Here is a 26,644-nt window from a genome sequence, read left to right on the forward strand (position 1 = left end):
ACATTTAACAGCGTGGATTGCTCAGATGAGCACCTGAATTCAAATCGGGTGCTCGATGCTGTGAGCACCTGAGCACAAGAGCAGCTTTGTGCAGGCAAGCGGGCCCACCAGACCCTGAAGGAACGCGCTCGGGGGTCTTGGTCCAGCTGAGCACTGCAGGAGGGCTGTGCTGACACTCCATGTCAGCTGTTTGGTAGTGCTAAAGAGGCTCTCTCATCTGAGAAGCAGCGGCTGTGGCTGGGGAGGTTGAAAATCCGTGTGTTTCTGGTAACTCATTATTTCAGCAACCTGGTTTCCAGTCTGGCTGGAGAGAAGTACTGGGGCAGCACAACAGAGGCTGGGAACCACAGCCCAGGTGCCAGCTGGGAGGAATACCCTGAACTGCATTTTCCTTCCAGGGAAAGCTATCATGTCACCACAACCTGAGCCCTCCTCTCTTCCATTGTGGGATTTTTTCCTTAGCTTGCCCTCTTCTTCTTTTCAACTTGTCTGGGTGCTATCCAATGACCAGTGACTTACTCTGGTATTTAACCCTAATGATTCCCAAGTGTGAGTAAAGCCACTAGGACAAGGGCAAGTCCACATGTAGTATTAATAACTAGTACAGATTAGCTCAACTGTTGTCACGCTAACTGAAAGCTGCAATATAATGTCAGGTAGATATACCTCATTAACTAGTCTATGCCCTTGGGATGAAAAAATGAGTGATGCCTAAGGCACGATACCCTCTGATCAACATGCACATGGGGCTAGGACTGGGCACTGCCCACTCACACTGACATACAAGACACATATTTTCTCCCTGTGGGAGTTCCCATAGTTTTCAGTGCTTGCCATGTCTTGCAGAGCGCACACAGGTCCTGGCTCAGCAGTGCAGTTGCACTGGGACAACATCACTGGAAAATAAGTCTTGTCAGGGCCATGGGAGTGAATTTTCAGTAACTTTGTCTTGTCAGTGGTTGTGTGATGGTTCAGTTCATGCCAGGGAGTTGGCAGAAGAGCAGCAGTGGTCCAAGGTGGGGAAGGAGGAGGACATGGCTGTCCTTTCCATAGCAGTTAGCTACATGGTCACATTAAGTGTGCCAGCAAATGGGACCATCATTCACCTAAAGGTTTCTGAAAATCCTAACCACTCTTCTTTTCTTAAATTTATATTCTAACTGATCACTTGTTTTTTTTCAGGTCAAACTCCTATTCATGACAGTCAAATGTTGACTGAAAATGCTGAAGTAAAAAGTTGCCTTGAAAACCCACAGCCAGTTTTTATGGATCTGGACTAGGAGGCTGAGCTTCCAGAAACATGAGGGAAAGCCAAGCTGTCACTAACATCAATTAATCTTTTTGAGGTTGCATTTTACATCATTTTAATTAACTTCTATTGAGTGTGGATCTTCATTTTTCAAATGAAAATACATTTATTAGAACACTTATTAAATACTTCCACTACACTACCGCTGAAGATTGCTAATCAAGGAGGACCCCCAGCCATTCCCCTCCTTGCAGTGCTCTGCCTGGCTTCCCTCTCAGTTACCTGCACCTGGGTTAACATATGGCAATGCATCTCTGTGGAGAACCTTTTCTCAGCCTGAGCTATATGCCCTGCAGCTGGGGAGTTTCTTGGAAATGGTGAATTTATACTGCACTGGGCAGAGAGAGAAGGTAATGTCATGCTGTGCAGAAAATCCCATTAGTGTTCTTCCAAAGTGGCTTCAGGAGAATGCAAGCCAAATTCATTTTCCATTGCACTGCCAAGCTATTAACCTCTAAGTCTGCCATGTACATCTGAGGTGACAGAATAGGAAGCTTCTTGAGTTTCTTGAGATCCAAAAGTTCTCAGAGCTCCAAAGACTGAACCAAAATGACTGACATTTTCCCATACTCTCTGTCATACGTTTGTCAAAAACAGCACAATACAATCACCTTTACCTGGTATCAGGAGAGAAGAAATAGCCTGTATAATAAGAAGATAAAGAAATATTGAAAGACTTTCAAAGGACATGGGTGAATCCTGAAAAACAGGACAGTGTTCATTATCAGTGAACCAAGACACTCTTGAGACATGCATCCTCAGAGGGGGTACATTATAAATGCTGTTGGGAACTATCAAATTCAGAGCTCCAACTCCCCACTGACTCAAAAACACTTTGCAAGAGTTTGAGGAGGTTGCATCTTTCTTTTCATTTTGATTTGCAAAAGGAGACCGATGAAGTTATGAATCAAGGGTTGCAGGGCTTACCTCCATTAAGTAATACTGAGTGGTTGCGTGACCTGATATTCTCAGCTGATGTTTTCATCAGTTCTCTTGCAAAGAAGCTCCAATGTCCAAGAAAATTCACATCTCCTCTGCTTGGCTGTGTGAATTCATCTGGAGGAACACTGATTTAGACTGCAACAGTCCCATTCAGGCATGAACAAAAATGATGCAAAACTCTCCCTCTGTGCCTTTGCAGAAGGGATGTTTTGGTCAGGTTACCTAAAGATACTTCTTGCAAATTAATTTTACTATCCAGGCCTTGCTTTTGTCCATTGTATGACATTGCCTGAATGAAACTGAGACCACCCTATTCCAACATGAATTATCCACCTGCTCGCTTTCATGGAAAATTCTAGTATACCTTATCACTAATTGCCTCGTACCATCCTAAATTAAATTAAATGTGATTAAAATTATTCATCCAGGCTGCAAACTTGCATAGACTAACTGAAAATATCAGATTTGGAAAATTTACCTACAAAAAAAAGTCTTTTTTTTTTTTATGTCTGAGGAAATCCTACTGGACTCAAATCCTAAATCTGCACTGACTGAAATCTTTGGGAGTTTTGCTCTGTCGTTTAAAGAGCCTTTAATTACTCTTCCATTCCATAGGACTTCCCTGTAAGCATAAGGAGGTTAATTACTTCCTGAGTGGTATCTGCTTCATATTATTATTAATTATTTAGTAATTAATTACGAGGCATTGCCTCCCAGGGATGTGTGAGAGCTATGATAGTCACCGATAAAGACAGCCTCTGCCCCAAGGAATTTCCAATCTCTTCTTTTAACTTGCATGACCAACAAGATATAGCTTCATTTAAAAGGTAGCTTGCCCAAAACAAGGGGGAAAAATGGCAGTCTGTCCAGGACTGAGAGCCAGAGGTTTACAGGATAGGCAACGTGTGCACCTTTTACATGTTCATACCCAAGAGCAGCGAGTGAATGCAAATATTCAGCCTTGGATGCCTGTTCTCTGGGAAGTACACACCCGGCATTTGCTCACGCAATCTGCCTACCGGGTCCTGCCATGGCAGGAATGGCCAGCAGGCACAAGCAGGTTGAACGCAGGGATGGCGAAACAGGCCTCTCCAGGCACCGAGACTGAACCACGCTAGCGGGAAGGCTGCTGTCCATCCAACACCCCATTTACAGCTCCAGACGTGAGCTCTGGCTGCTGAAAGGCTGTTAAAAATATACCTTCTTGGGAGGAGATACAGCAGAAATAGCTTCTAGCTGTTCTCCAACTCCTGACAACCCGTGCTGCAGTCACAGGGCAAGCTGCCGAGCCAGGGCTCTGCTCTGCCGCCCGCTGACGCAGCTCCATGGTGTGCACCCTGGTGAAGGCAGAGGGTAAGTGGCCTTACCCCAAGTAGACTTCACCCCATATTGTGAAGAAGAGCCATCCCAAGGGCTGTTCTCCTGCCTCTGAAGCTGGTAGCGAGGAGAGCAAATGTACCAGAGCAAAGCAGTATGCAGCAGACTGTCAGACTTGACACCAGCCAGGGATTTCGCTGTTTAAATCCTAACTTCAGATTCAGTCTGTGTGGCAACAGGCTGAAAACGAAGCAGCAGGCAGCTTTTTCCAGTACTTCCAGAGTGCAGGTACCCAGCTGTTACACCCACTTGCTGGTCTTCCCTATTTTTTCTTCCGTGCAGCAGACAAGAAATTGAAAACAGCATCACAGCTTAAAAGCTTCTGTGTAAAAACAAATCTGCTCTTCTGCACAATTAGGAATTCACTAAATCAAAGTCACACTACCATGAACCTGGTGCCCTTCATAGAAGGTCTGGTGATGCTACTTCCAGGTTGAGCGCCCCTGAGAAGCAGAGGCTTTTCCCTGGCATCACGACATATGCAAAGCAGCAAGCAGCCTCCTGCGCAAACACGAGGCTGCCCTACTTTCTGCAGATGACTGCCCCTCAACCATCTTCACCAGACAGTCTGATTATATTTCTTACACTGCAACACAGCTGTTCATAACTTGTCATCTGCACTGAGAACCCTGGCCAAGTACTCCAGCTGTATAATAGCTTTTTATTGTTGAGTGAAGAGTCTCGGTACAAATGACTTTCCCTTATATCCCTGCAAATCACACAAACATTGCAGAAGGCAGAGAGTGATGCATTTAGAACCACCTCTTCCAAGTGCCAAAACAGTGTTTTAATGAGGGTTGTCTTCCTCCAGACACTTAGCAGTTCCCATTTGCCAAAACTCTTTTTGCTGAGAAGATACATGAGAAATGCTGTTGACACGTTGCTGGGCACACTTCTGGATTTGGAAGATGCTGCTTTCCTGGTTGGAAACCCATGACAAAAGGAAAGCTATTTTGTGGTGAGTTGATGCTTTTTGCTCCAAAATCAACAATGCTGAGTACGAGGAGATTGCTGGGAAAACACAACACCGTGGAAAATCTTCAATAGAAGGAAAGGACGCCTGCAGGGATCATTGAATCATTGTCACCTCCAAGATAAGTAGCAAGGGACATCAGGCAAAGCTGGGAAAGGGGAGGTAGTTCAACACAAATAGAAGAGAGTAGCTTTCACCCAGTGTCTAACAAAGCTGTGGAATTCCTTGATGTGGGATGTTATGGATGCTAAAGATTTATTTACATTGTTCAAAAAGGACTGGACAGATACTTGGAAGAAAAATCTGTTGAGGATTGTTAAATACATAGACAATGCATCTGACTTAGGAAATGTCTGACCTGAAATGTGTTGGAAAATGTTCTGGGGTTGCATCCTTGTATGTTTTCCATCCTTTGTCTACTCTTTCTACAACATTGTCTGTTGGCTACTGTCAGAAATGGGGTAGTGGGATGCACCTTTTTTGTTTAACCCTGCATGGCAATACTTTTTGCTTTAATGTGAAGAAATCCAGTGCACATTAAAAAAATAAATAAAAATCGGCATGGCTCCTAGGCCACCTAAATCTGTGGTGCTTGCAATGATGACAGGATGCAATGTGCATTTCTTCTTACAAACTATAACCACCAAGAAACGAAATACAGCAGCTAGGGCTGGCTTTGATGCCATTTGCCTACCTCCTGGCATCACGCTGCCAGCACTGTCTTTATGTCCATCACCAGGGGATGATTTCCTCAGCTCTAAGAAGAGCTTGCTTTACAATTCTGCACTGAGAAAACAATACCTGTGGAAACACAAACCCTTACCTAGAAACATCTGCAATGCAATTGGCCCAGTCTTTTCTCAGAAATCCCCTAAGGATTGAAACACCCCTAGCAACATGCCAGAGAGCTGCTTGGGCACAGCGATTTCAGCCATCAAATATATTCCGATAATGATGTTTTATATAGTTTACAAGGGTTCTGCAAAATGTGTTGCTGCACGTTGTTGGTGGTGGTGGGACAAGGGATGGAGGAAACTAATATATATTCCACTTCAGGCATCTTCACCAGCTTTTCTGCCACGGGAAGCTGAGGTTTTATTTTTCTAGTCACGATGGGACAAGTATATACTTTTATCTGGCAAACTAATAATTAAGACATTGTGTATCCTACCACTTATACTGTCTGAGCAAGCCAAAAAGCATGTTTTTATTGCAAATTTTTAGATTTATTTCCTAAGGAAATGAGGTTCCACAACCAAGCTCATATGTCTGTGTTCCTACCACATCCAGTCCCTAACACAATCACTTTGGAAGCTGTTGTCTGGTTTCAACCACAATTGACACAGTGGGAAAGATTTTTATTTATTTATTTATTTTTAAAAAAGGAAGTCCCAATATAATTAAGAAATAGAAGATGCTGAATAGCGAAAACACGCATTATTAATCACCTCACTAAGGGAAAAACAGCAGTGCCAATAGAGCCTTTATTAGACAGCAGAGTTCAATCTCTAGACAGGCCCTTAGGAAACTATATCTCATTGCTTTTGCTGCTTATGGACATACTTCTTATGAGTTGAAGATAGTGGCTTTCATTGCCTGCAATCCAAATTAAAAAGACCCCACCAGGTCCTGATTAATATTCCCCACTGATTGCATGATGAAATGAGAAAGTATCAATAAGGCTAGATCAGAGGATAAGGAGGGAGAAGGGAAGGGTTCTCACTGCTTTAAAGAAGCATAAAATGATTTTGTCCTGTAAAGCATAATAATGCCTTCAGTGAAACACTGAAGGACATCTAATAAGGAAGGAATCTGACAGAGCAGGAGTGATTGAAAAAGTTAATTTAACCAGGGCTGAGTAGGACAACTGGGGACAGAAAATTAATGATAAACTCTCCCAATTGTATTGAAAGCCTAGAGTAACCTGTGCTAAACAGAATTCTGCTGAGACAGGGTGTGTGGCCTTGGTCTCACCTTGTATATGACCTGGTCTGTGTTTCAGCAGTTTATCTGGGGCATGACATGTGCCAGACACTCTGATGCTTTGGCTCTGATACAGCTCATGACACAGGCAATCTCTCCAGCTCTCCACCAATCCTTAGCTCTGTGCTAAGCTCTGTGCATTTTCTCTTCCAGCCTGCAGGTCCCTGTTCAGCTGACAGCTGGTACACATAGATGCTTCACCACTGCTGGATGACCACGGGTGGATAAAATGGGGCTTTCAGCACCTGCAGTGCTTCAGTGTCAGTTCTTCAGTTTTTCTAAGTCTGTGCATTGAAATGTGCTCTGGATTATCTGCAGTTAAAATATATATATATATATAAATAAATGAAGTAATTCAATAAATCAATTTAGATGACAACCAGCCTCACTTCTGTGAGGCTCAGATTTTTTTCCTCCATTACTTTTTTTTCTTCCTCAAGCTAGAACTGGGATTGGAACTCAAAACTGCCTGGGAATCACCCAGTAGCTGTAATATCCTCTCCACTTCAATGATATAGTCTTCCCCTTGTTTCATCTTCCCCACAGACAAAGAAAGATAAACTTCCCAACAACAACAACAACAAAAGTAGCCACACTTTGTCTGCACTTGCCTGGTTTTATACTGGATTCACTCCTTAAACAGGAATGATCTAATATCTGTTTACAGTTGTGTAAGGCCTGAATCAGATTCAAAGCCTCTCACTGTATATACTTCAATGCCAAAAATTTGAACACATTTCACTCCCCAGTCATGCAGCATGGTATAGTCCAGAGGTTTCTTGCGGATACCTTCCTTTGGAACCAGCCTGAGCCCCAAACTTCAGTTAGCAAGACTTGCCTCTCAGAAGAGCTAATTTAGTCCTAGCTGCCACGAGCACATTATTTTCAGTTCCTGAGGTACCTTAAGGGGCTTTCTTTGTCTCTTCACTGTCTCCGAGACCTTTGTTGGCTGTGTTAGGGTTCCCTGGCAATTCTAGGGAAGCCATGTAGTTATGGATGGATGTGTCAGTGATTAAGTCATCCAGATGTGAGAGGGGAAAACGAAGACGAAACTCAAAATAATTCCTGGGCAGACACAACAGATGGATGAGATGAGAAAAAGGAACATCCAGGGCTATTTCTCCTGGGGAACAGAATTGACAATCAGGACTGAAGTCATAGAAAAATTATTTTGCAAGTCAGCCAATAGAGTCTTTTGAAAAGATGGTGCTGTCAGAGGAAAACAGAAGACTTCGGGTGCAGGTGAAACTATTTGCAAAGAACACATGAGTCCTAACGCTCAGTCAAGTTTAGAAAAGGTGCCATGAAACCATCAGGGAGCCTTCTCAAACCCAAATGCATCTCTCTGGTTTCCTTAGTTCCTTATGTTTCTGGACACACATTTATTACCTTTTGCTGACAAATATTTTCTCCTAACCTCTTGTCACATTTGTATTTGCAGTCCTCTCCTGACTTCCTATCCCCCCTCTGCTTCATGAAAGATTTTTTTTCCATGGTCTCTGGAAGTACCTCTTTTATGATGAAATCAGACCCTTTGCACAGAAGATGGTGTGCAGCCACCTCTGTGTGGCTGCACTTCTAGTGCCAAGATTTAAGTGGTTGGCATACAGTCATTTGTAAAAGAACAATAATAAGTATGATGAATTCTAATGCTTTCTGTGTCACAGTGCTCAGATAGCTCATAGATAAGTACATCACTGATATTTCACCAAGCAGCAGTAACTCAGCTCCCTACAAAATAAAAAAAATATCCTCACAAAACCAACAGTTTATCATAATATTTATGGACAGATACCAAAAAAATCAATGGTTGAGGATCTACATCTATCACAAGTTGCAGAGTATCAGACCATCAACACTGCTAATATCAGGTCAAGGGAAGCTGCTTTAATTATCCAGATTCTTATGTCAGCTCATATTCACCTGACACCGTTTGCTAGCATTAAAATGGATTTTCAGCCCCCTGCTTCATGCACCGTAGGCTGCACAGGAAATAAACCATCCCTTTTGGAGATGACATTTGTGACAATGAAGCTGATGCAATGGAGAGGTTCCCTCATTAGCACAGTATCCCTTGCACTAGCTTCATTTGAAGGCTGAGATCTCAGTGACCCCAGAAGGACCAGGGCTCCCAGGGGGCTGGGCAGGCCCTGGTAACCCACCCTTCAAGCACCCCAATACTCACTCTTTCATTTCCAGCCAGGGAAGGTGTCATATCCTACAAGGTTTTGAGATATTGAACAGTGCTGTAAGAGACTATTTGCAAGAGATGTAAGGCAACCTCAGCACAGGGGAGTTGCCCAGCATCACTGAAAAACAGGTAAAACAAGAAATTATGTATAAAATATAAGCATTATTATAATTATAGCTAATATATAATAATAATAGTAAGTTATCGTATTATATATATATAACATAATAATGGTATAATAGAGTAGAGATCGCTAAGCAGTCCTCTCTGCAGTGAGTGGTGCATGCCAAGCACAAGAGCCAGTGAAAAGTGAAGGCCTAACATACTGCAGAGCTAATCATACCTTGGGCACATAAAGAAGCCAGTATTTAGTGGGTGCTGGCAATAATTTCTGTCAGCAAAATGCAGACTGTAAGTCCAAATGAAACAGGATAGACCTTGGAAAGAGGATCAGTTTTGTAGACAGTGGCAGCCGTTTTACTCTGCTGCAAAGACACATTTGCTAGCCTGGTTCCTACCGAAGGTTGTGAGGCAGTTTGGCCTTGTCTTTTCACACTCAGAGGACTGCACTGTGGCAACAGCAGGGTGAACACAAAAGGAGACACCCTGTATTAGATCAGACATTCATCTATACAAGTCTCCAGCAATGGAGTGCCTGGGAAGAAGTGTGAAAGTGAATCAAGCTTAGGGTAATATTTTCCCAAATAATTTCTAAGCCTGTGACCACTTGCAGCTCAGGGATTTCTTGAACCAAGGCACAGCCTTTGTATGTAATAACTCTCAATGGATTTCACTTCTGTGAACTTCCTTCATGATCCCTTGAGCCCACCTGAACTTCTAGCACCTGCACCTGCCTGTGGCAAGGAGTGCTCACAGCCTGACTTTGTGTGGTTTGCAGAGCTACCTCCCTACTTTGAGCTTGCCACATGCTGGCCTGCGTGTGTGTACCCGTAGCAAGAAAGAAGGCATGAGGAATCATCTGAGGCAGCCACAGTTCCCCCCTCTGCAATATTTAGACTCCAGCAAGCCTCCACCCTACCTCTTTTCAGTCTCTGAGGCTGCAAGGCCCTGATCTATTTATTTGCTCCTGATGGAGAAGCTGTTCCATACCTCCGATCATCCTTCTCACTTGTCCCTGCTGTGGTGGCCAGTTGTCAGTGTCTGGAGCCAGCACATGTACTCCAGGAAGGAAAATGGAGAGGGAAATGAGCTAGGAAACACTCTGGCTGGTGCAGAGATAGTCAGGGACCAGATCCTGTCAAAGGCAAAGAGCAGAACAAAGACCACAGCAAACACAGCCTTCATCATCTGGGATGGACATGGCAGAAAAATACCCATCTGAATTTGAAAGAAAGTGCATGAGACTGATGGAGAATTAAAAAGTGCATTAGGGCTCTTAAACATGTCACCACAACAGCTCCATTGACAAGTGCTGTCACGCTCCGCTCAAACAATGCTTCAGGGAAGCCAGGGCACACTTCTGAGGAAGTGCATGAGAGCCCTATGAGATCCCTGCGTGTAATATATTACAATGAATTGTTAATGACCAGGCACTCACAATAAATGGCAATACCCACTTCACTGCGAGGCGTCCCGTTGTGCAGCGGGAATCCTTTGTCTCCCCAGCAGTCTCACCTGGCTCCCCGCTTTGTTCCTGCCACCGAGACATCTCATGCCGCAGAAGGTGCTGCTGGAAGACGAAACTCATTTCAATAGTCACGGAAAGGCAATTCCTCATGAAATAGCTCATTTGCCTATTAAAAAGCAGCAAAGCTCTAACCTCAGGTGGTTTCACCCCTGCAATCTGACAGCTAATTTTAACCTACAAAGATTTTTATTTTTCCTCCCAGAAAATCTAGACTCTTACTTCTATCTCAAGGCTCTCTTTTCTTAATAAATACCTCTTTACAGAAAGTGCTTAACATCTCAGCACATACTCTGAGTAAAAACTGTTTTAGCAGTGGAATAAGGTGATAATGTACTAGCAGCACCAAAAACGGCTGCCCGCAAATATAATTCATCTGGCTAATCTTTCCCTAGTAGATACACCATTAAGCAGGAAGGACTTTACCAGGGCATAGAAAGGGGAGAAAGGATTGAAATTCCAAAACTTCATCAACAGATGAGACGCCAACAACCACACACGTACAGCGCTAATGGTACCTCAAAGCACTAGAATCCCAGCCATTTTTCAACCTTCCTCACCCTGCAGCTCGCTGTCCCTGCAGCTCAGCTGTTGGTGGAACATGAGACCATTTTCCTGCCCATTTTTGTGCCAAAGTCTTCCAGGTTATTTAAGTCCCCATCAGACACGTTACCTGTTCCTGTGCTGGTGTATTTTGCATGCTCACATAATCTGCTAACGGACCATAGCTGTCGGGACTGGCTTGGTGAGCTGGCTACAAACAGATGCTATGCTGGGGTGCTACAGACCCCAGCCACCACTGCTGGTACACCCACATCTGCAGTGTAATTGCTTGAAGGTCTGCATTATTTTTTTTTCCCAGATGCTTTTCTGATAATTACGGGCATCTCATTTGATATTTCCATCGCCGCAGGACACCAAATATGACATTCTCCCTCATTTTCCTTTCAGCATCCAAGTGTCAAGAGTGCCAGGTTGGTAAAGCTTTTGCTTTCTTGTCAGACCCCTCACCAGAGGAAAAATGATCAGCAGCAAGCTGGAGCAGCTCTAGGGGCAATGCCACCAAGAAGTAGGAATCTGCTCTTTCTTCCCTCTCTTTTTGTTGCTCAATATTGATCATGCTTCTGTAACCATAAGTTTTCCTAGGTGGGAAAACTCCATTGCTTCTTTTTGCCTCACAGCATTCAGTATGTTAACTAATTACAAGTGTGACGAGCTGAGTCAAGCCCCTGTTCAGCAGGGCCTGGAGTTAGAGCATTGCCTGGAGTCAGTCTTGATGTCGCTGCAGTGAAACTTTGAAGGATGGCACCAGAGGGCTCTGTAGGTGCCCCTGAGTGATGTGATGCTCCCTGCCCGTGAATCAGAGGATCATAAGGGACACGGCTTCTAAGCACCCGCGTCATGACTGGCAGCCTGTCCCGCTTAGCCAGCCACGCTTCAGGCATGGGGGCTCCCATCACTCACCCAGCAGCCTTCTGCCAGCTCAGGCAGTTACCTCAGCCTGGCTGCCAAGGCTTAAATTAAGCTCACACTCTTTAAGAAAAGTATGATATCCCTCATCTGAATGTTTGCTTACCAATCCAGAATGCTCCCAGCTTATCGAGTGCATCTCTCTGGATAGCACATCCAGACACATGCTCTGCCTGGCAGCTGTAAAAAGGTGTGGGGAGCAGCAAAGGTGCAAGGGGGCTGAGGGTGAGCCAAGGGAAGAATAAGCTGGCTTTCCTTGATGGCCAGAGCAACCTTACGTATAGCAGCTTTCTGATATTTTTTTGGCATGAGCATACAGCTTCCTCCAATAGCTCATCTCTGGCTGTCACTTATAGAGCCAAACCCAACCATGTCGCTTTGCTCTGCATTCGAAGTTTCAGGCTTACCTGCTACTGGAAGCAGAAAAACAAACAAACAAACAAACAAACAAATAAATAAAGCAACCTTTGGGCAGCAGAGCTGCAGCCTTAACTTTATTTTTTCTCCCAGTACAAAATCATTCCAGGTTTGCTGAATGCAGCACACAGGCACAGAGCCTGCAGCAGCAGGTTTGCATCAAGCCCAGGGGGAAGGGTGCTGCCGCTGCTCTGCTCCCTTGGGGGCAGGGGAGGTGCTGGCTGTGCAAACACCTCCTCCTGCACATTGGTCGGACTTGCAGTAAGCCTGGTGAAAACTGCTGGTGTAAATCCCTCCGTGGGCTGGTGAGCATCAATCCTTCCCTCCCTGCCTTTCGCAGCCAGCCAGGAGCAACATGAAGAATGTGGGACCACGGGTTTCCAGATCTCAGATGCTGAAGTATTTTAATTGCACTTCAGAGAAATTCGGCATGTAGCATATGAAACATTGCAGGCATAGAAAATAGCTGCTCTGGAAAATGTCTGTAATTTTCAGGGATTCCTGTTATCGCTGACTGAATCCAAATATTGTTGCCCTTGGGTAAATGCCCACAGTTCCCCCGTGCCTCTTAGTGCTCCCTACAGCGGCCGAGCAGGATGGCGCTGGGAAGGATACACAGCCGAAGCACAAACACAGAATCCCTCGGCTAACGAAGGGGGCTTCTCCGCTCGCTGACAGCATGCAGACAGAGCTCCTGCTGCAGGCTCGGGCAGGGCTGGCCGGCTGCATGCTCTGAATTGCAACAAAGAGATGGAGCTGAGGGGGAGCCGCTCATGCGGCTTATGGCCTCCTGCTCTAGAGAGGAGAGGCCTGTTTCCTCCCTCGTGAGGGAAGGGACCCCCTGCTCAGTCTGATGGTGGCATTCATTATTTATGGAGGGATGCAAACACGTCTGACGCATGGATTTATTTTTTCCCCCAGCACCTTAGGGGCTGTCAGAAGCAGAAGCAGACAGAAGCGATCTCCCCTTCTGATCCCCCTCCTCCACACAGGGGCTGGCGCAGACGTAGCCCTCCCCTTCCCAGGGATCACACGCTGCTCTTCCTAGCACCATTTCGAGGTCACCAGTGTGGCAACGCTCCAGCAGGTTAAAATGTCTGTAAACACTGGTCTGCACTCTTTCTAAATGTTTGTTATATAGATATCTGACATTTATTTTAGACTGAACCCACGGTTTGGTGCAAGTCTTTGTAGCATGGCAGTGTTCAGCTCTGTCCTCCCGGAGATGAAGAACATGACTTCTGACACGGGTTGACTCATGGGTTAATCCCTGAGTAGATGAGATAATTTATACTGTAGCCAGCAGCAGAAGCATAAAGCAAACCAAAAGGTCCAGCAAGGCTTACCTCAGCCGCTGGACGCATCCCAGGGACACAATTTGTCCTTTCCACACAAGGGTGTACAAGTCTATTAACAGCATCTTCCACCTCAGAGAAGACAGAGTTTACATGGCCCCAGACTATTGCAATCACCCCAATGATGTTAAACATGTGACAACGAAATAAAACTGACATACACACACACACTTGCATACTCTCAAGATTTACGACCTAGAGACTGCCAACCAAAAGCATGAAGAGGAAGAAGACATCCACAGCTCTGCCTGCTTCCAGCAGAGGCCCACACACACCTCTGAACACACTGAGGCATAGGCTGTGCCCTCTGGGTAATGAAGGGAATGATTAGTGGCATTATTTCCTTTATATTAAAATTATCTGGGGACTAATGGTTCTTCTACAACACAGCAGGCCACCCTTGTCCTCTGTCCCAGATGACACAGCTCTGAATGCCTCGGGGTGGGTTTCCCTGGAGCCAAACCATGCCCCTCACTGACAGAAATCCTGCTGCAGCAAGAGGCAGTGATCAGAGAGCTACATACATGGGGCGGAGATGTAGGGGATGTCCAGCCGTCCCTGTGTGCTGAAGCAGGATTAATGTACCTGATCTGTCCCTGGCAAACCTTTGTACACCGTGGACATCGTGTTTCCCCACGATGCCACCTTCCTTCTCCACCAAGTTTCTGAAACTGTTAAACCAATATGACCTGCTTCTCTTCCCCACACCTGCCAGGCCTGTTCCTCCTCCCTGTGCTTGTAAGTGAGTGAGTTGTAGCCTGAGCTATTTATTGGATGCCTCCAGCCTTAGAGTCAAGGAGAGGAAAGCTCACGTCTGTATCGGTCCTTTGGGGCAGCTCTCATCACAGCAAAAAACAGAGCCCTTGCTTTCCCTCTTGGCTTAGCTCAGCTGTTCATCAGGCAGTGGAAGGCCGGATTGCGTTACTGCATTGTTTATTGCTCACAGAGTTCACAACATGCTCACTAAGCTGTGTTTGGTTAGTTAATTAATTATTTTTTAAAAAAAGGAAGCACAGGCTACTAAAGGGCAAGGAGGAGTCCTGGCTTTGGTCTTGACCCATGCCAGTGTGGGTGGTTTCTGCCCTAGAACAGCAATGGGGCAGCTGGGCAAAGAGGATCTGAGGGCTCTGAACTGAGGGCAGGGAAGGACAGGGAAGGCTGCAGTAATAAAAAATTAATAAATGCATTTTTCCTCCAAATCCATTCAGTAAGCTCATCATGAACAAGAACAGGCAAAACCCTTTTTCCCTAAGCCAATGCCCATTGTATTGTGCAGCTCATTGTATTTTGTGCATATAAAACATAAGTTTATATGTGTGTGTGTATGCATGTATTATGCCCTTCTCTGCATCTATGAAGTGGTGATAGAGAAATCCTGTTGTTACCAACACCTTTGACATGCTCTTCCTGCAGTCAGGTTATGCATCCAGTCAGACGCGCTGGGCTGCAATGCCTACTGCTGGCTTGTTTCGCCTTGCAAGGAAATGTTTAACAGATGTGATTACATCTAGCTACTTGGAAGAAATCACTCACACAGCAGGTACCCAACATTTTTTTCCTTCTTACCTTTGCAATGCTTTCCCTCCTGAAGGAGTTGAGTACCAGGAATTCATTGCATGTCATGGGAGAAGGTCCTGAAGCTGGAAATGGGATTTTGACATATGCTCTGTTACTAATTTTCTGTGTCACCTTAGGCAAGTCATTTAATGGACCTGTAGCACGCTTTTCCCACCTGGAAAGCATTTACAGTAAGAACATCTGTATAGCCCTTTCATAATGATCGTTGAAACGTACCACTCAGCCTAAAAATAAGAAGATAAAAAAATATAAGAAGTGTCTGACTGTCCCGCAATGATCAGCTGTGCAGATCAGTTCTCTGTCTCTTACAGTGGAAGTAGAAGATGCTACCTAGTGACAGCAAGCCAGCCTAGCCACTGCCTGTGGCCCATTACCCCCATCTATTCCCAGCATCTACAGTCATTGGACTACAGGGGTTGGAGGGTAAATCCCTGCCTATTCTTTTTAGTAACTATTTATACACCTGTTATCCACAAATTTGTGCCACATGGAAAGCTGGGAGAGCTTCCTCAGTTGGACATGCTGCCACATGAGACATGCTTCATCCAGCGTTCTTCTTCCTCGCTGTGCCCTGTACCTTGCTTTCCTTGCACGCTCTGCCCCATGTGCAGGTGTGGGCAGAAATGCTCAGCACAGCCCAAGGGCTTTACACGGAGAACTCAAAGAGAGTCCTGGGTTTAGGAAACCAAACAAGTAGTAATTAAAAATAAGTGGGCGGGCAGAAGCTGTACATTCCCTTGCCCCATCTGGAAATGTAGTGGTGGATTTAGTATGCCAATACTGACATTTTAATTAATCACTGTTTCTAAAATGCTTTGTGGATGAAAGCCTAACACAGTCAAATTATTATTAATAATACTTCTCTTCTTCTACGTGAAATAACATTTCACTTTTTATTATTACATTATTGTGCATTAATATTATATAAGATTACTAGTAATAGCAATTGCATCTCTCTTTATATGGAAAAGGATATCTTTAGTTCTTTCCAGAATAAAAACAATGATACTACTTATTAAAGGCTTTCCCTATAATTTAGCCAATAATAATTTTATCACTGAAATTAACCACATAGTCACAGGCTGGGACAGTCATAATTAACAACAACAGAAAAGAAATACAATGCCCTCCAGTAAATAAAAGCAGTCCTCCCTCCCTCTCTGTCCCCCCACCATGCACAAAATACATAGGGGACCCTGTTGTCATAGTAACTAGCATTACAGCTTGCTTTCGATAATTAATGGAGGGCTTTGCTATTACAGTATTCTTGAAATTTCACTTTCCCCTGTGCTGCACTGCAGAATGCAGTATCATTTCCCCATTCATAAATATTTCATTACCACAGTCTGCTGTGTTTCATCATCACTGATAACACTCAGCCTAATCCACCCATTGCTGAATTCATGTAGCCCTGTCGGTAGAGCAACTTTCATTTCCTTCTTCTACTTCTGCAGTCTTCATTTTTCTTGCTCAGTGTTAGCTGGCTGCAAAACTGTCATTGCAGGCTAAGCACAGAGACCTTTATTTTCTTACTCTGAAAAATAAACATGAGTAGTAAAACGTGAGCTCTGCTCAAGTAAATAACATACAGACACACGCGGACAATGTTCGTATCACAGACATCATTTGTGTGCATCACCAGAGGTATTTAGATCAGCACTGCAGAGAAGAATTACAGTATGTTACTGTAGAGGGAAACCCAGAATCTGATTCAGCAAGATCTAGGGGTAGCTCTAGACACACTCTGTTGTCCCTCTGATGACAGCTATAAGCAACAGAAGTGATGCTCTTACCCAGGGAATGGGTTGATGCATAATATATTTTGTAAGTAACACATAAATAGAGAATACCCAAAGTCAGTGGCACGAACAGTTGTAGTAGAACAAACATCTAAGAGATAGGAAATAATTTTCATTATTTTCTTAATCAAATTAATTCCAAGGTGATTACATACATAACTTCTACTGATACGCACACACAGAGTGTTCGTGTTTCCTTGTTGAGCCTCACTTGACTTTTTTTTTTTTTACTGTTTTTTCTTTTTATTTTGCTATCCCTTTGAAACCAGCTGCTAGCCAAAGACTGAAAGACCTTAAAGAGTTAGTGCTGGCCTCTTTAATGTCATCTGCAAAGTCTTTCTCCTGTAACTCCATGACAGACTTGTCTTATACTTCCTTTATAAGAGAGGAGGCCAAGGAGGCCAAAGAGACAGAAAATGCCACGTGTAACTTATTAGACAGAAAATTGCATATAATCTGGACTGTTCTGTAATGTTTCATACAGTTTTCCTCTGGGAGGGGCTAAATTCTGGGATGAGAAACCTTGGCACAAATGAGCACTAATGGAGACAACTGCATGCATCGCTTGACAGGCACTGTATACACATACAAGGAAAATTTGTTCCATCTATTCTGCATGTAGCAGAAATACCTCGGTAAAAAATTGCATAGCCAATGCAATAAATAGTTGTTATTTGCCTATGCCATGCAATCTGCAAGACTTGCTAGGATGTCATTTATGTTGACACATTTAAAGAGAAACTCTGAGAATCCATTTTCTTCCAAGCACCATTAAAAATATATATACTTTTTTTCCCACATATTTTCAATTCAGACTCAGTAGATTCAGGCAGCAAGAAGATAAAACTGGAAGTGGAGGGAGGGAATCACAAGTATTATTTTGCTTCTTGAAAAAAAAAAAAAAAAACACAATAAAAAAAATCTGCTAATTCATATTCTGTTCCTTACCAGGAATTATGATAATCTTATCTTGCATAAAATAAGCTCCTGACTTTTAGCCGGGACTGAATACACAGAACAGATCAATTCACAGGAGAGTCCAGGGATGCTTTTCCTCTCCACATGGGACATGACTGTGATGAACCATCTTCAGTTTTAAATGAGCCGGTGGGATCCTTGATCCAAGTGTGTTGGGATGGCAAGCCTCATGGAGCCAAGCAACCACCAGTCAAAGCCAGAATGCCCAGTGTCAGTGCTCAGTGGAGATGTCTGCAGTATTGTTTAAAGGCAGGACAAAACCCCCGGATTGCCTGCCAGCTGCATTGTGAATCTGCACACCTATATTAAAAGATTATTCCAGGAGAGGTGGTGGCCAAGCATGCTTAGTGTGGGACCAAGCTTTTGCTCGTGTAATCCAAGTGGACCACGCCAACCTTTGGAGAGCATATGATGTCCCAGTCTCCCCACCCACAGATACCCCAAGTTCAGCCTTTCTGAGCTGAGTATTAATGCTGTTGCCAGCAGCGCAGCAGGATGCTACAAGTTTAAATCAGCTAGAAGCCACCACTCTTCACCCTGCTGTGTAAAACTGCTGTGCAGCCCGTACAACCTGAACATGTCAATCTTGTATGGCATCTTACCTCCAAGAAAGAGCAGCCAGCAGGTTATTTTCAGCCATGCTCCTTGTAGGCTAAACACAAGGGGTTGGAAATTCCCCAGCTTGCAAAGCATTTCATGAGGGAAATGCATACTGGGGCTGAAGCCAGGTTCCCCGACATATCCAGAGGAAAAGGGACATGGACTAGAAGCCATTCTTGTGAGTAAAGTGAACTCTGGTTCCCCATCCTGCTGCCTCACGTTGCATTACTAGCATACAAATAGTTGTGTGCAGCCTTCATCCATCCAAGAACTGTCAGCATCTAGCTCTTCAACTTAACAGTTCACAGGGGCTTTTTTGCTTTGCTTTGTTCAGGTTTAGGAAAAAAAAAAAATCATATGGATGAGTTTTGTGCAGTGTATCCACCTGCTCTGAGAATTTGCTGGTAGTGACACGTGAAGAGAAATTACTCCTGACAATAAAGGCTATAATGTATTTTCCCTACTATTTTGGACTGAAAGATGTACTCAAGTGCGTGGGTGTTAGAGAGAGAGCAAGAGAGTGAGTGCATGTGTGGGCTTATATGCAATTGCCATTTTATCTTGTTGTTAAGTTTCCCTATGCTTTCCCTGGTTTTTAAAGAGATTTCTTAGACCCGTGTTTTCTTCCTCCCATCTTCAGAAGCTCAGTCTTACTGTCACCACCAAGTGTATCCACCTCCTTTATAAAATCTGTGGCCCCCATTCCGCAACCACATCCATTAGCATGGGATTCTTCATCAGCAGAGCAGAAAGTCCTCACTCATTTTCATTCCGAACTATAAAATAGAAACAACAGAGAGCAAGGACGTTCATGTTACTTAAGTTGGTGCTTCCTCCTATCTTCAACCACTTGTCCTGCTCCTCATCTCCAAAGTGGCCTTTCTGTATGCTTTCCAACTTCTCTCAAAACAGCTTTTAGCACTTGCCTCTCACCAGCTCCATCGATGCCAGCAGACCATTCAGTGCAAGCCCTTGAAGATCCCCATCACACACCTGGGCCACCAAAGAGAAGGCCTCACATGCCCGTCTGGACATGGAGCTGAATGACCAACCACTGCCACTGCCCAGACAACCCACCCCTGGTGACAGATTGCAGACAGTCCCCAAACCAGCAGAAATCGCCCACATTTCATCATGAACATAACGTTCGTGCTGCGGTGCCTCAGCCCACACACCCACCAGGGCCCCATGGAGAAGCTGAGCTGGTTCCAGCATGGTCTCCTTGGTTAATGCTGCATGTTTGAACAGGCCCTCGGCAGCTGAAGCACTGCTCTTCTCAGCCCTCCCTCAGCACAGAGACACCCAACTTCAGCTCTGCACAGCCCAACACGTCTGCAACGGCCTGGCTAAAGGTGAAGAAACACTGACTGAACACAGCAGATGGTATTCACCAGCTTTCAACACCAAGTCCTTGCAAAAGGGCTTCAGAGATGCAGAATCCCCTCCCGCCCACCATATCAACAAAAAAGCCAAGGAAAAGCCACCCTGTGGTTCTCTCACCGTCATGTTTTCATTTTTCGGGCCAGAGCTGTTCATCATAGGTGAGCTGGAGAAGAAGATTCAGAGAGACGAAACCCCAGAGCTCAGCAAAGTGTCCAGGAAGCCCAGAGCCAGACAAGCAGAGGTACTTCAATGTGCAGCCTCGATGCCATAAGTTATCCCCAGCACAATATATCGCTTTTCGCTCTTCTTGCAGTGCTAAGCTATTCTGTCACCATGGCGACCAGCTGAAGTTCAGGGACCCGCTTCCTGAGTAGCCCTTCTCACTGTGCTACACCAGATACCATAGTCCCTGTATCATCGAGATGTACTGTGATGCAAATGCAGACATTGGCTCTTGAAATGTCCATGCTAACAAAGCAGGCCTGTGCAGGCAGTGCAAAGCAGGTGGTGCTTGTTACCTTTGGAGGTCTCAAAACGTGGCACAGGAAAACTGGCATCATCATTCCCATTTTACAGACTAGCAAACTGAGGAGAAGCGACCTCTTCATGGTCTCACTGGCCAATGCCATCGCAGGAAATAAAAAGAACAGCCCCCAGCTCTCACTTCAGTAGATCACATCATTTATTGTGGTACTTAGACCCCCTTGACCAAGCTGGATCTGTCCTCTGCTTGGTTTTTGTAACCACATCCCTCCTTTTACCTAATAAGAATTCAATGTTTAAATAGGAAACAATGATCTCTGACTTACCTGTGCTGTGATTTTGCTGCTAGATTCCAGATGAGGCCCCTTCCCCCCACTTTCCAGCCTCCTCAGACCAGCAGCCACCAAGCAAACAGTGGTAAGGGACCTACACAGCCTCTTGCCAGAGGACAGTCTTCTCCCCAAACAAGACAGTATAACCAGACTAAACGCTATATCATCTAACAGCAGCTGATGAACAACCCCCAGTCTGAGAGTTTCTTGATCATGTTATTAAGAAAGGTAAGATTGCAAAGATGCATAAGTGAAGAAGGAATGTAAGTTCTGTTTACACACACACACACACACACACATACACAAAAAAAGCGTAGGAACGCAGGTCTGACTGAAAGTCAAATACTCATATATAGTCTAAGTCCTAGGACTACTTGAAAGTTTTTGGACGGAGACTTTTTGAGCCATTTCAGGGGAACCTTGCACTTTCAGCAGGTCATGTGGTGGAAGATGTTGGCGCAGCCATTTTGTCAGCTGCTGTAACACTAAGAACCTGCAAATCCTGAGAACTCCAGACCATGAAGTGGTCTTTTAGTGGCTTTCAGCCTACTGGTGGTTTTCAAACTGTTGTCTTCTCACCAGCACATAAGGAAACAGCAAGTCCTCTAACATCTCTGAATGCCTCATCAACCTGGGGAAAACAAACAAACAAAAAAAAAGACACTATTTTTAAAATAAATTCTTCTAGGCTCTGATATTTGGGAAGTGTGAGAGTGGCGGAATTTTGTCTCAGGCTTGAATGGGTATCTTGTCCTGATGAAATGCTAAAATTTCTTGTAGATAAAAGTGAAAACTCTACCTCCAACCAACCTCTGTGAATAAGAATAAAAAATAGTTAGAGGAAAATTATGACTGATTTATGTATGACTAGATAATACCCCAAGTAGCTAAATCTGTAGTGACTATTGCATAAAAACCTCAAATATTAGATAAATCTGTCTAGTGATATGTAAAAATCAGAGGTAGTCAAACTATACAGTACCTCAGCTGTTCAGTAATCAATCACTTTATACAGTAACATTTGCCATCTTCATTAATTAATTGTGTTTGAATAATTGTGAAGCTAACAAATATTAAATTACACAAATTAAACAGATAATGTAAATGAGATCAAATAATTTTTAATGTCATGTGAGTCAGTTCCATGGTGAGCATGTGGCTTCAGAAGGATGACGTGTTCAATATGCAAGTTCTCACCTAGCTCATCTCCTTCCTCTTTCAAGTCAAATGACTCCTCAATGCTGTCGTCTAAGAAAGTCTAATTTCACGCAGAATAACAAAACAGAATTATGCTAACATCTGTATTCTGACCATTTTCTCTTTCTTTTAACTCTGATTTGTGAATGCTTAGTTAAGAAAACAAAAAAATAAGAAAATAGTTCATGTCCTCCATATGAATGACAACAAACACATTTCACTTTAAAACAACAATATCAAAAAACATCTAACAATACATTTCATTTTTTCCAAATTGCCTTTCCTAGTTCCATATACAGATGCCTCTATTTCACATTTTCAGACTTCTCTTTTCCACTGGGGCTTGCTTGCTCTCTTTGCTATGCTAAATGAGAGTCCCCCTGTCCTCCAGCAATTCAGAGAATGGAAGTCAGGACTCACAAGTCTTGAGATAAGAACTATACAAAGAGGCAGCCTTTGCCTACGGCAGTCTCATCCAGGCAACAGGCCCACAGAAAGATGTTATGTCATGAACCATATATCTAGGGCCAACAGCCTGAAAAATAAAGCTTCTGTAGGAAACACTTTTTGAAAAGTCACCAAGAGGTGAGAGCGTGAGGGTGATGTGGGCCAACAGAACCAGCAATGACATGACCAGCAAGAGTGACTTCGTGCCTGTCCTTGAAGTCAGTCCAAAGTGGTTTGGTTCTGGGTCATGCTAGTTCATCAAACTTCTCCCTTCTTACCCCAAAGCAACCCGTGAAGCCAAGTTAATATTGCCAGGATCTTCTACCTTGAAAGCAGAGACATGGGGAAAGGTTGTTGCAAAAGAAACCCATGCCTCGATAATTTATCATTGAAATTCTTCCAAACTAAACCAATTCTTGTATAGTTTCAGTTATAGAAGTTTCTCATCATATTCCACACTAAACTGCTGCATTGGGTTGCTGTTTGCCACTAAAATGGTCTGTTTCAGTCCAGTGGTCAGTACACTTTAGATTCAGCTGAAACAATTCTCACATTACGTGAATGCACATGTGCACGCACCCAATCTGAAACGTGTTTTTGGATCTTTCTGGACTACAGGAGCTCTATCAAAATAAGCCACTACTGTAATCATTACCCATGCAACAACTTTCCCTTCCCTATTTGCAATGCTATTTTTGAATAGCATCACTGGCCTGGGGAACGCTCAATCTGTCACTTTTCATACTATTAAATAAACCTCCATTTTTTTTTCTTAATTCTTGTTAATCTTTTCTTTTTTTTTTTTTTTTTTTCCTTTTCAGTTTTATCTCCATTTTACCCTCTGAGCTTAAAACAGTCAAAACTCATTATAGAGAACATCATATATAGGAATTAGAAATGGAAGGCACCTATTAGATCACCAGTACATCTTTCTGCCAATTAAAGACTGTTCTCTGGAGTACCTTTTTTTAATACTTTGTCTGGTCTAGCTTTAAAAAGGACCAAGCAGTTGGGCTCCTGTCCTTTCCCTCGGGAGACTGCTCCACAGCAAAATACATCTCACTGTCAGGATATTTTACCTTACATTCAGCCTGACTGTCACACCATTAGCCCTTGTTACATCCCTGCATGTCAGGCTAAAAATTCCTCTCTTGCGCTTGGGAGAGTGGGAGGGTGTTCATACTCATCAAAGAGCTGCATGTCTCACAAACCACACATTTGTTAGTCATTCCTTAGCTAGGCTGTGCATCATTTTTAATTTGAACTCATCTACCTGTACTTCCACCTCTCCTGATCAGTTTTGTCACTCTTCTCTAAAAATCTCCCAGATTCGTCAGAACCCCTCTGGTTACTGATGGCCCGGTGTTGACTGTGTGGGTTATTCTGGGATTTGGAACACCAGGTGAAGCTAGCTGGCAGGTTCAAACCAAACCCAAGCATGCTTTCTTTTAACCCAACTTAGCTGAACTCTGCCACAGGATGTGAATGACAGAAGTTTACATGGGTGCAAAGGGAAACCAAATAAGTTGATGGACAAAAATAATCCATTGAGAACTCCTAAATACATAATCATATTGAGACAACAAAAACAAAATGCAGTTAGATAACCCAATGAAATGCCTTCAAGCATGTTTGCCAGCCTTTCAAAAGAGGAAATATGTTTTAGTCATCACCACATGAGACTTAGTTCTCATGGCACCCTACGAAAATGTGCCTGAGTTAAGTCACTGCAATACAAGTGCTAGTGGTGAGCACTGGCCTGAGTGCACGGCAGGATCAGAGTGAGAAGAACCACTGCCATCCTCTGCACCGTCATACCTGGAGCAATGCACCTGCAGAGGTAAGCCTTGTCATTAAGCATTTTATCTCCCCCTGCACAGCACATCCAAGGTGCCAAGAGCTCCTGAATGGGAACATTAAATCTCCTGGCAGACCATGCATGCAAAAGCCCCAGGCAGCAACCACGTAGCTCCTGATGTGGTTCTGGTACACACACCAGACTAATGTCCTTGCAGAAAAAGCATTCACAAGGTACCAAAGGTGTGTGAACATGCTGCCGGTTGTCCTGCTGGTCTCACCCAGCACGTGCTCTGGAAAGGAGAAAGGGTTGGGAAGTAGTGAGGAATATTAAAGGCCTGGTGGCCCTCCTTGCCTCCCAGCCTCCTTCCTTCATACTTAGTCTCTCAGTTACTGCTGTACTTCTGGTTTGATTTTGCAAAATCAAGTGGAGAAAGCATCCAGTGTAATTTATTAGATTCCACTGCAATGCAGAGAAGCAGAGTTGTAAAAAGAGGCCTCATCTTGCACAGTGCTGCAAGGATCAGGTAAAGCAGTAAGGTCTCCTCTTCCTTTATTGCTGAGGGCACCCATCACCTACAGAAAGGGACTCTGGTACTGGATCAAAAGTGACTCAGGGACACCTGGATTCAGAACTTGATCTGTGGCACCAAACAAAATCCTCAGTGTCACCAGCCTTCAGTCTGTGTGTCTGATAAATGCGTATGGTTTGATCCTCATTTGAAAAAAGTTCCAAAATCCTTAAGATCTTGCAAGAAAGGTATGGGTTATCATCCCTATTAAGGAAAAGTCTCACATACATGGTCAGATTGGCTCCTCCTTTTCATGTCTGTCACTAAGTGAAGGGGTTTCATAATAAGCCTATCCTACCCTTACACTTACAGGGTGTGCTTTCCCAGAGGGCTTTCTGCATGGGGCTCCCTGCACAGCGCTCTGCCTTTACTTACAAAATACCTCAACAACCATGCAGGAAAGGTCACTGGGATCATGAGGGCCTAGGATGAACCTCACAATCTATATAAGGAGTTCACATAACCCTCAGACTTGAGTTTTTCTTATTCAGAAAGACTGCAGGAAAGCTCTTTGGCTTAACATCAGCCTGGATTGTAGATGTGGCTTCCAGGCTGAAATGGCCATGCACAATGCCGTCTGCATTTACATCAGACAAATTGCCTCTTCCCTAGTAGCATGTAACAGGTGCCACCTGAACACAGGGCAGAACTGCTCATGTGGTCTAGTTCACCTCTATTCACCACTGGGAAATGTCATTACTTTTCTTCTGTTCCTCACGTCTCCATTGAAACGTTACTGCTAGGAGAGGCTGCACTGTCTGGACATCCTCTCATCCAGCTGATCTACTTCATAGCCCGGAGAAGGTAGTAGCAATCAACAGGCCCTGCAAGTTAAAACCCACTGTCACATCTGTTGCCCTGTCCCCTGCAGAGCTTTTTGCTCTTGGCAGGTAACAAGGTTCCTCTCAAGGACATGACTGGCACATCTTATGGTGGCTCTCCTGAGACAAGCTGAATTCAAGGTAGGAATTTCTCCTTCCTGTCCCGACCACGTGTTGCCATCCTTGGCCTTGAAGTGGACCACATTCCAGGTCTCATGGGCAGCCCATCCACTATCTGGGCAGAAGCCCAGTCACAGATGTGCTGGTTCCTGCCCAGCTTGACAAACCCATGTCCGTGCACACAAACCCTCCATAAGGCCATGTTGCTCCTGCAGAACAAGCACCTGCTGAGCACCTTTGAAGTCCTGAAGTCCTGATTCCCCTGATGATATACTTCACAATAGCCCTAAGGATGCTTAATAACTCCAACGCTGTGAACAGTCAAGGAATTCAGTCTGTATCACAGAAGGTGTTAGAGAATAAGCAGAGAATGCACTGCCAACGACTCTAAGATGTGTGAGCAACTGGAAAGGAAGCCAGAAAACTACGAAGCAATTTTCCAACATGAATGAAAGAGCCTTCAGTGACAAAGTTGCCCTCTGTTGGAGCCTCATATGCTGCACTGATGTGGAAATGTTACCATTGCACAAGCCTGCCCTCTAGTAAAGATCAAAACTGATTTTTATTAATAAGAGGCTAGGATTTTACTTTATTTTACTTTACTTTATTTTTTAATTAAAGCAGGGCACTTAAGTAGTTCAAATTTATTTTATAAATCCAACCTTTCTATTATGCCACCTTTCTTTCCACAAGGCGGAAAAGACCTGCATTGTCACCAGCAGCAGGTGTTGCAAAGCAGCCTAAAACAGATGCCAGAAAGTCTTTCTGCCTGAAAGGAAAGCATCTCAAGTGGGAAAGGGAGTTCTCTCTGACTAAAAATTCGATTGCTCTTTGAAGGGAGAGTGCTCAGAAGACTGTTGGCTTTCTGACAGCAG

The 26,644-nt window shown here is 44.1% G+C and overlaps 2 protein-coding genes across 2 annotated transcripts in view; both read right to left on the reverse strand.

The window, feature by feature from the left end:
* The window catches only part of LOC311431063 (uncharacterized protein), a 304,216-nt gene that overhangs the window by 220,202 nt on the left and 57,370 nt on the right, over positions 1-26,644 (reverse strand). The window lies entirely within an intron of this gene.
* LOC311432791 (uncharacterized protein) lies at positions 8,738-20,270 on the reverse strand. The gene is made up of 8 exons (XM_084511265.1): positions 20,118-20,270; positions 18,620-19,393; positions 16,581-16,774; positions 15,395-15,464; positions 15,229-15,302; positions 10,411-10,465; positions 9,886-10,030; positions 8,738-8,893 (listed from the first exon to the last, which is right to left on the reverse strand). The coding sequence occupies exons 3-7, from the start codon at positions 16,671-16,673 to the stop codon at positions 10,017-10,019; spliced, it is 306 nt and encodes a 101-aa protein (XP_084367391.1). The 5' UTR covers positions 16,674-16,774; positions 18,620-19,393; positions 20,118-20,270; the 3' UTR covers positions 8,738-8,893; positions 9,886-10,016.

The sequence above is a fragment of the Aythya ferina genome (genome assembly GCF_964211825.1).
Source record: "Aythya ferina genome assembly, chromosome: 2".
Taxonomy (NCBI): Eukaryota; Metazoa; Chordata; class Aves; order Anseriformes; family Anatidae; genus Aythya; species Aythya ferina.

What these genes read in the sequence shown, in the direction of transcription:
- LOC311432791 (XM_084511265.1), bottom strand. Translation starts at nt 16,673, where the DNA reads ATGAAAGTTGCTCTACCGACAGGGCTACATGAATTCAGCAATGGGTGG. An exon ending in ATGAAACACAGCAGACTGTG is followed by an intron (nt 15,465 to 16,580) that starts GTAATGAAATAT and finishes TCTTATTTTTAG; the next exon opens with GCTGAGTGGTACGTTTCAAC. An exon ending in TTACTGTAAATGCTTTCCAG is followed by an intron (nt 15,303 to 15,394) that starts GTGGGAAAAGCG and finishes TCCCATTTCCAG; the next exon opens with CTTCAGGACCTTCTCCCATG.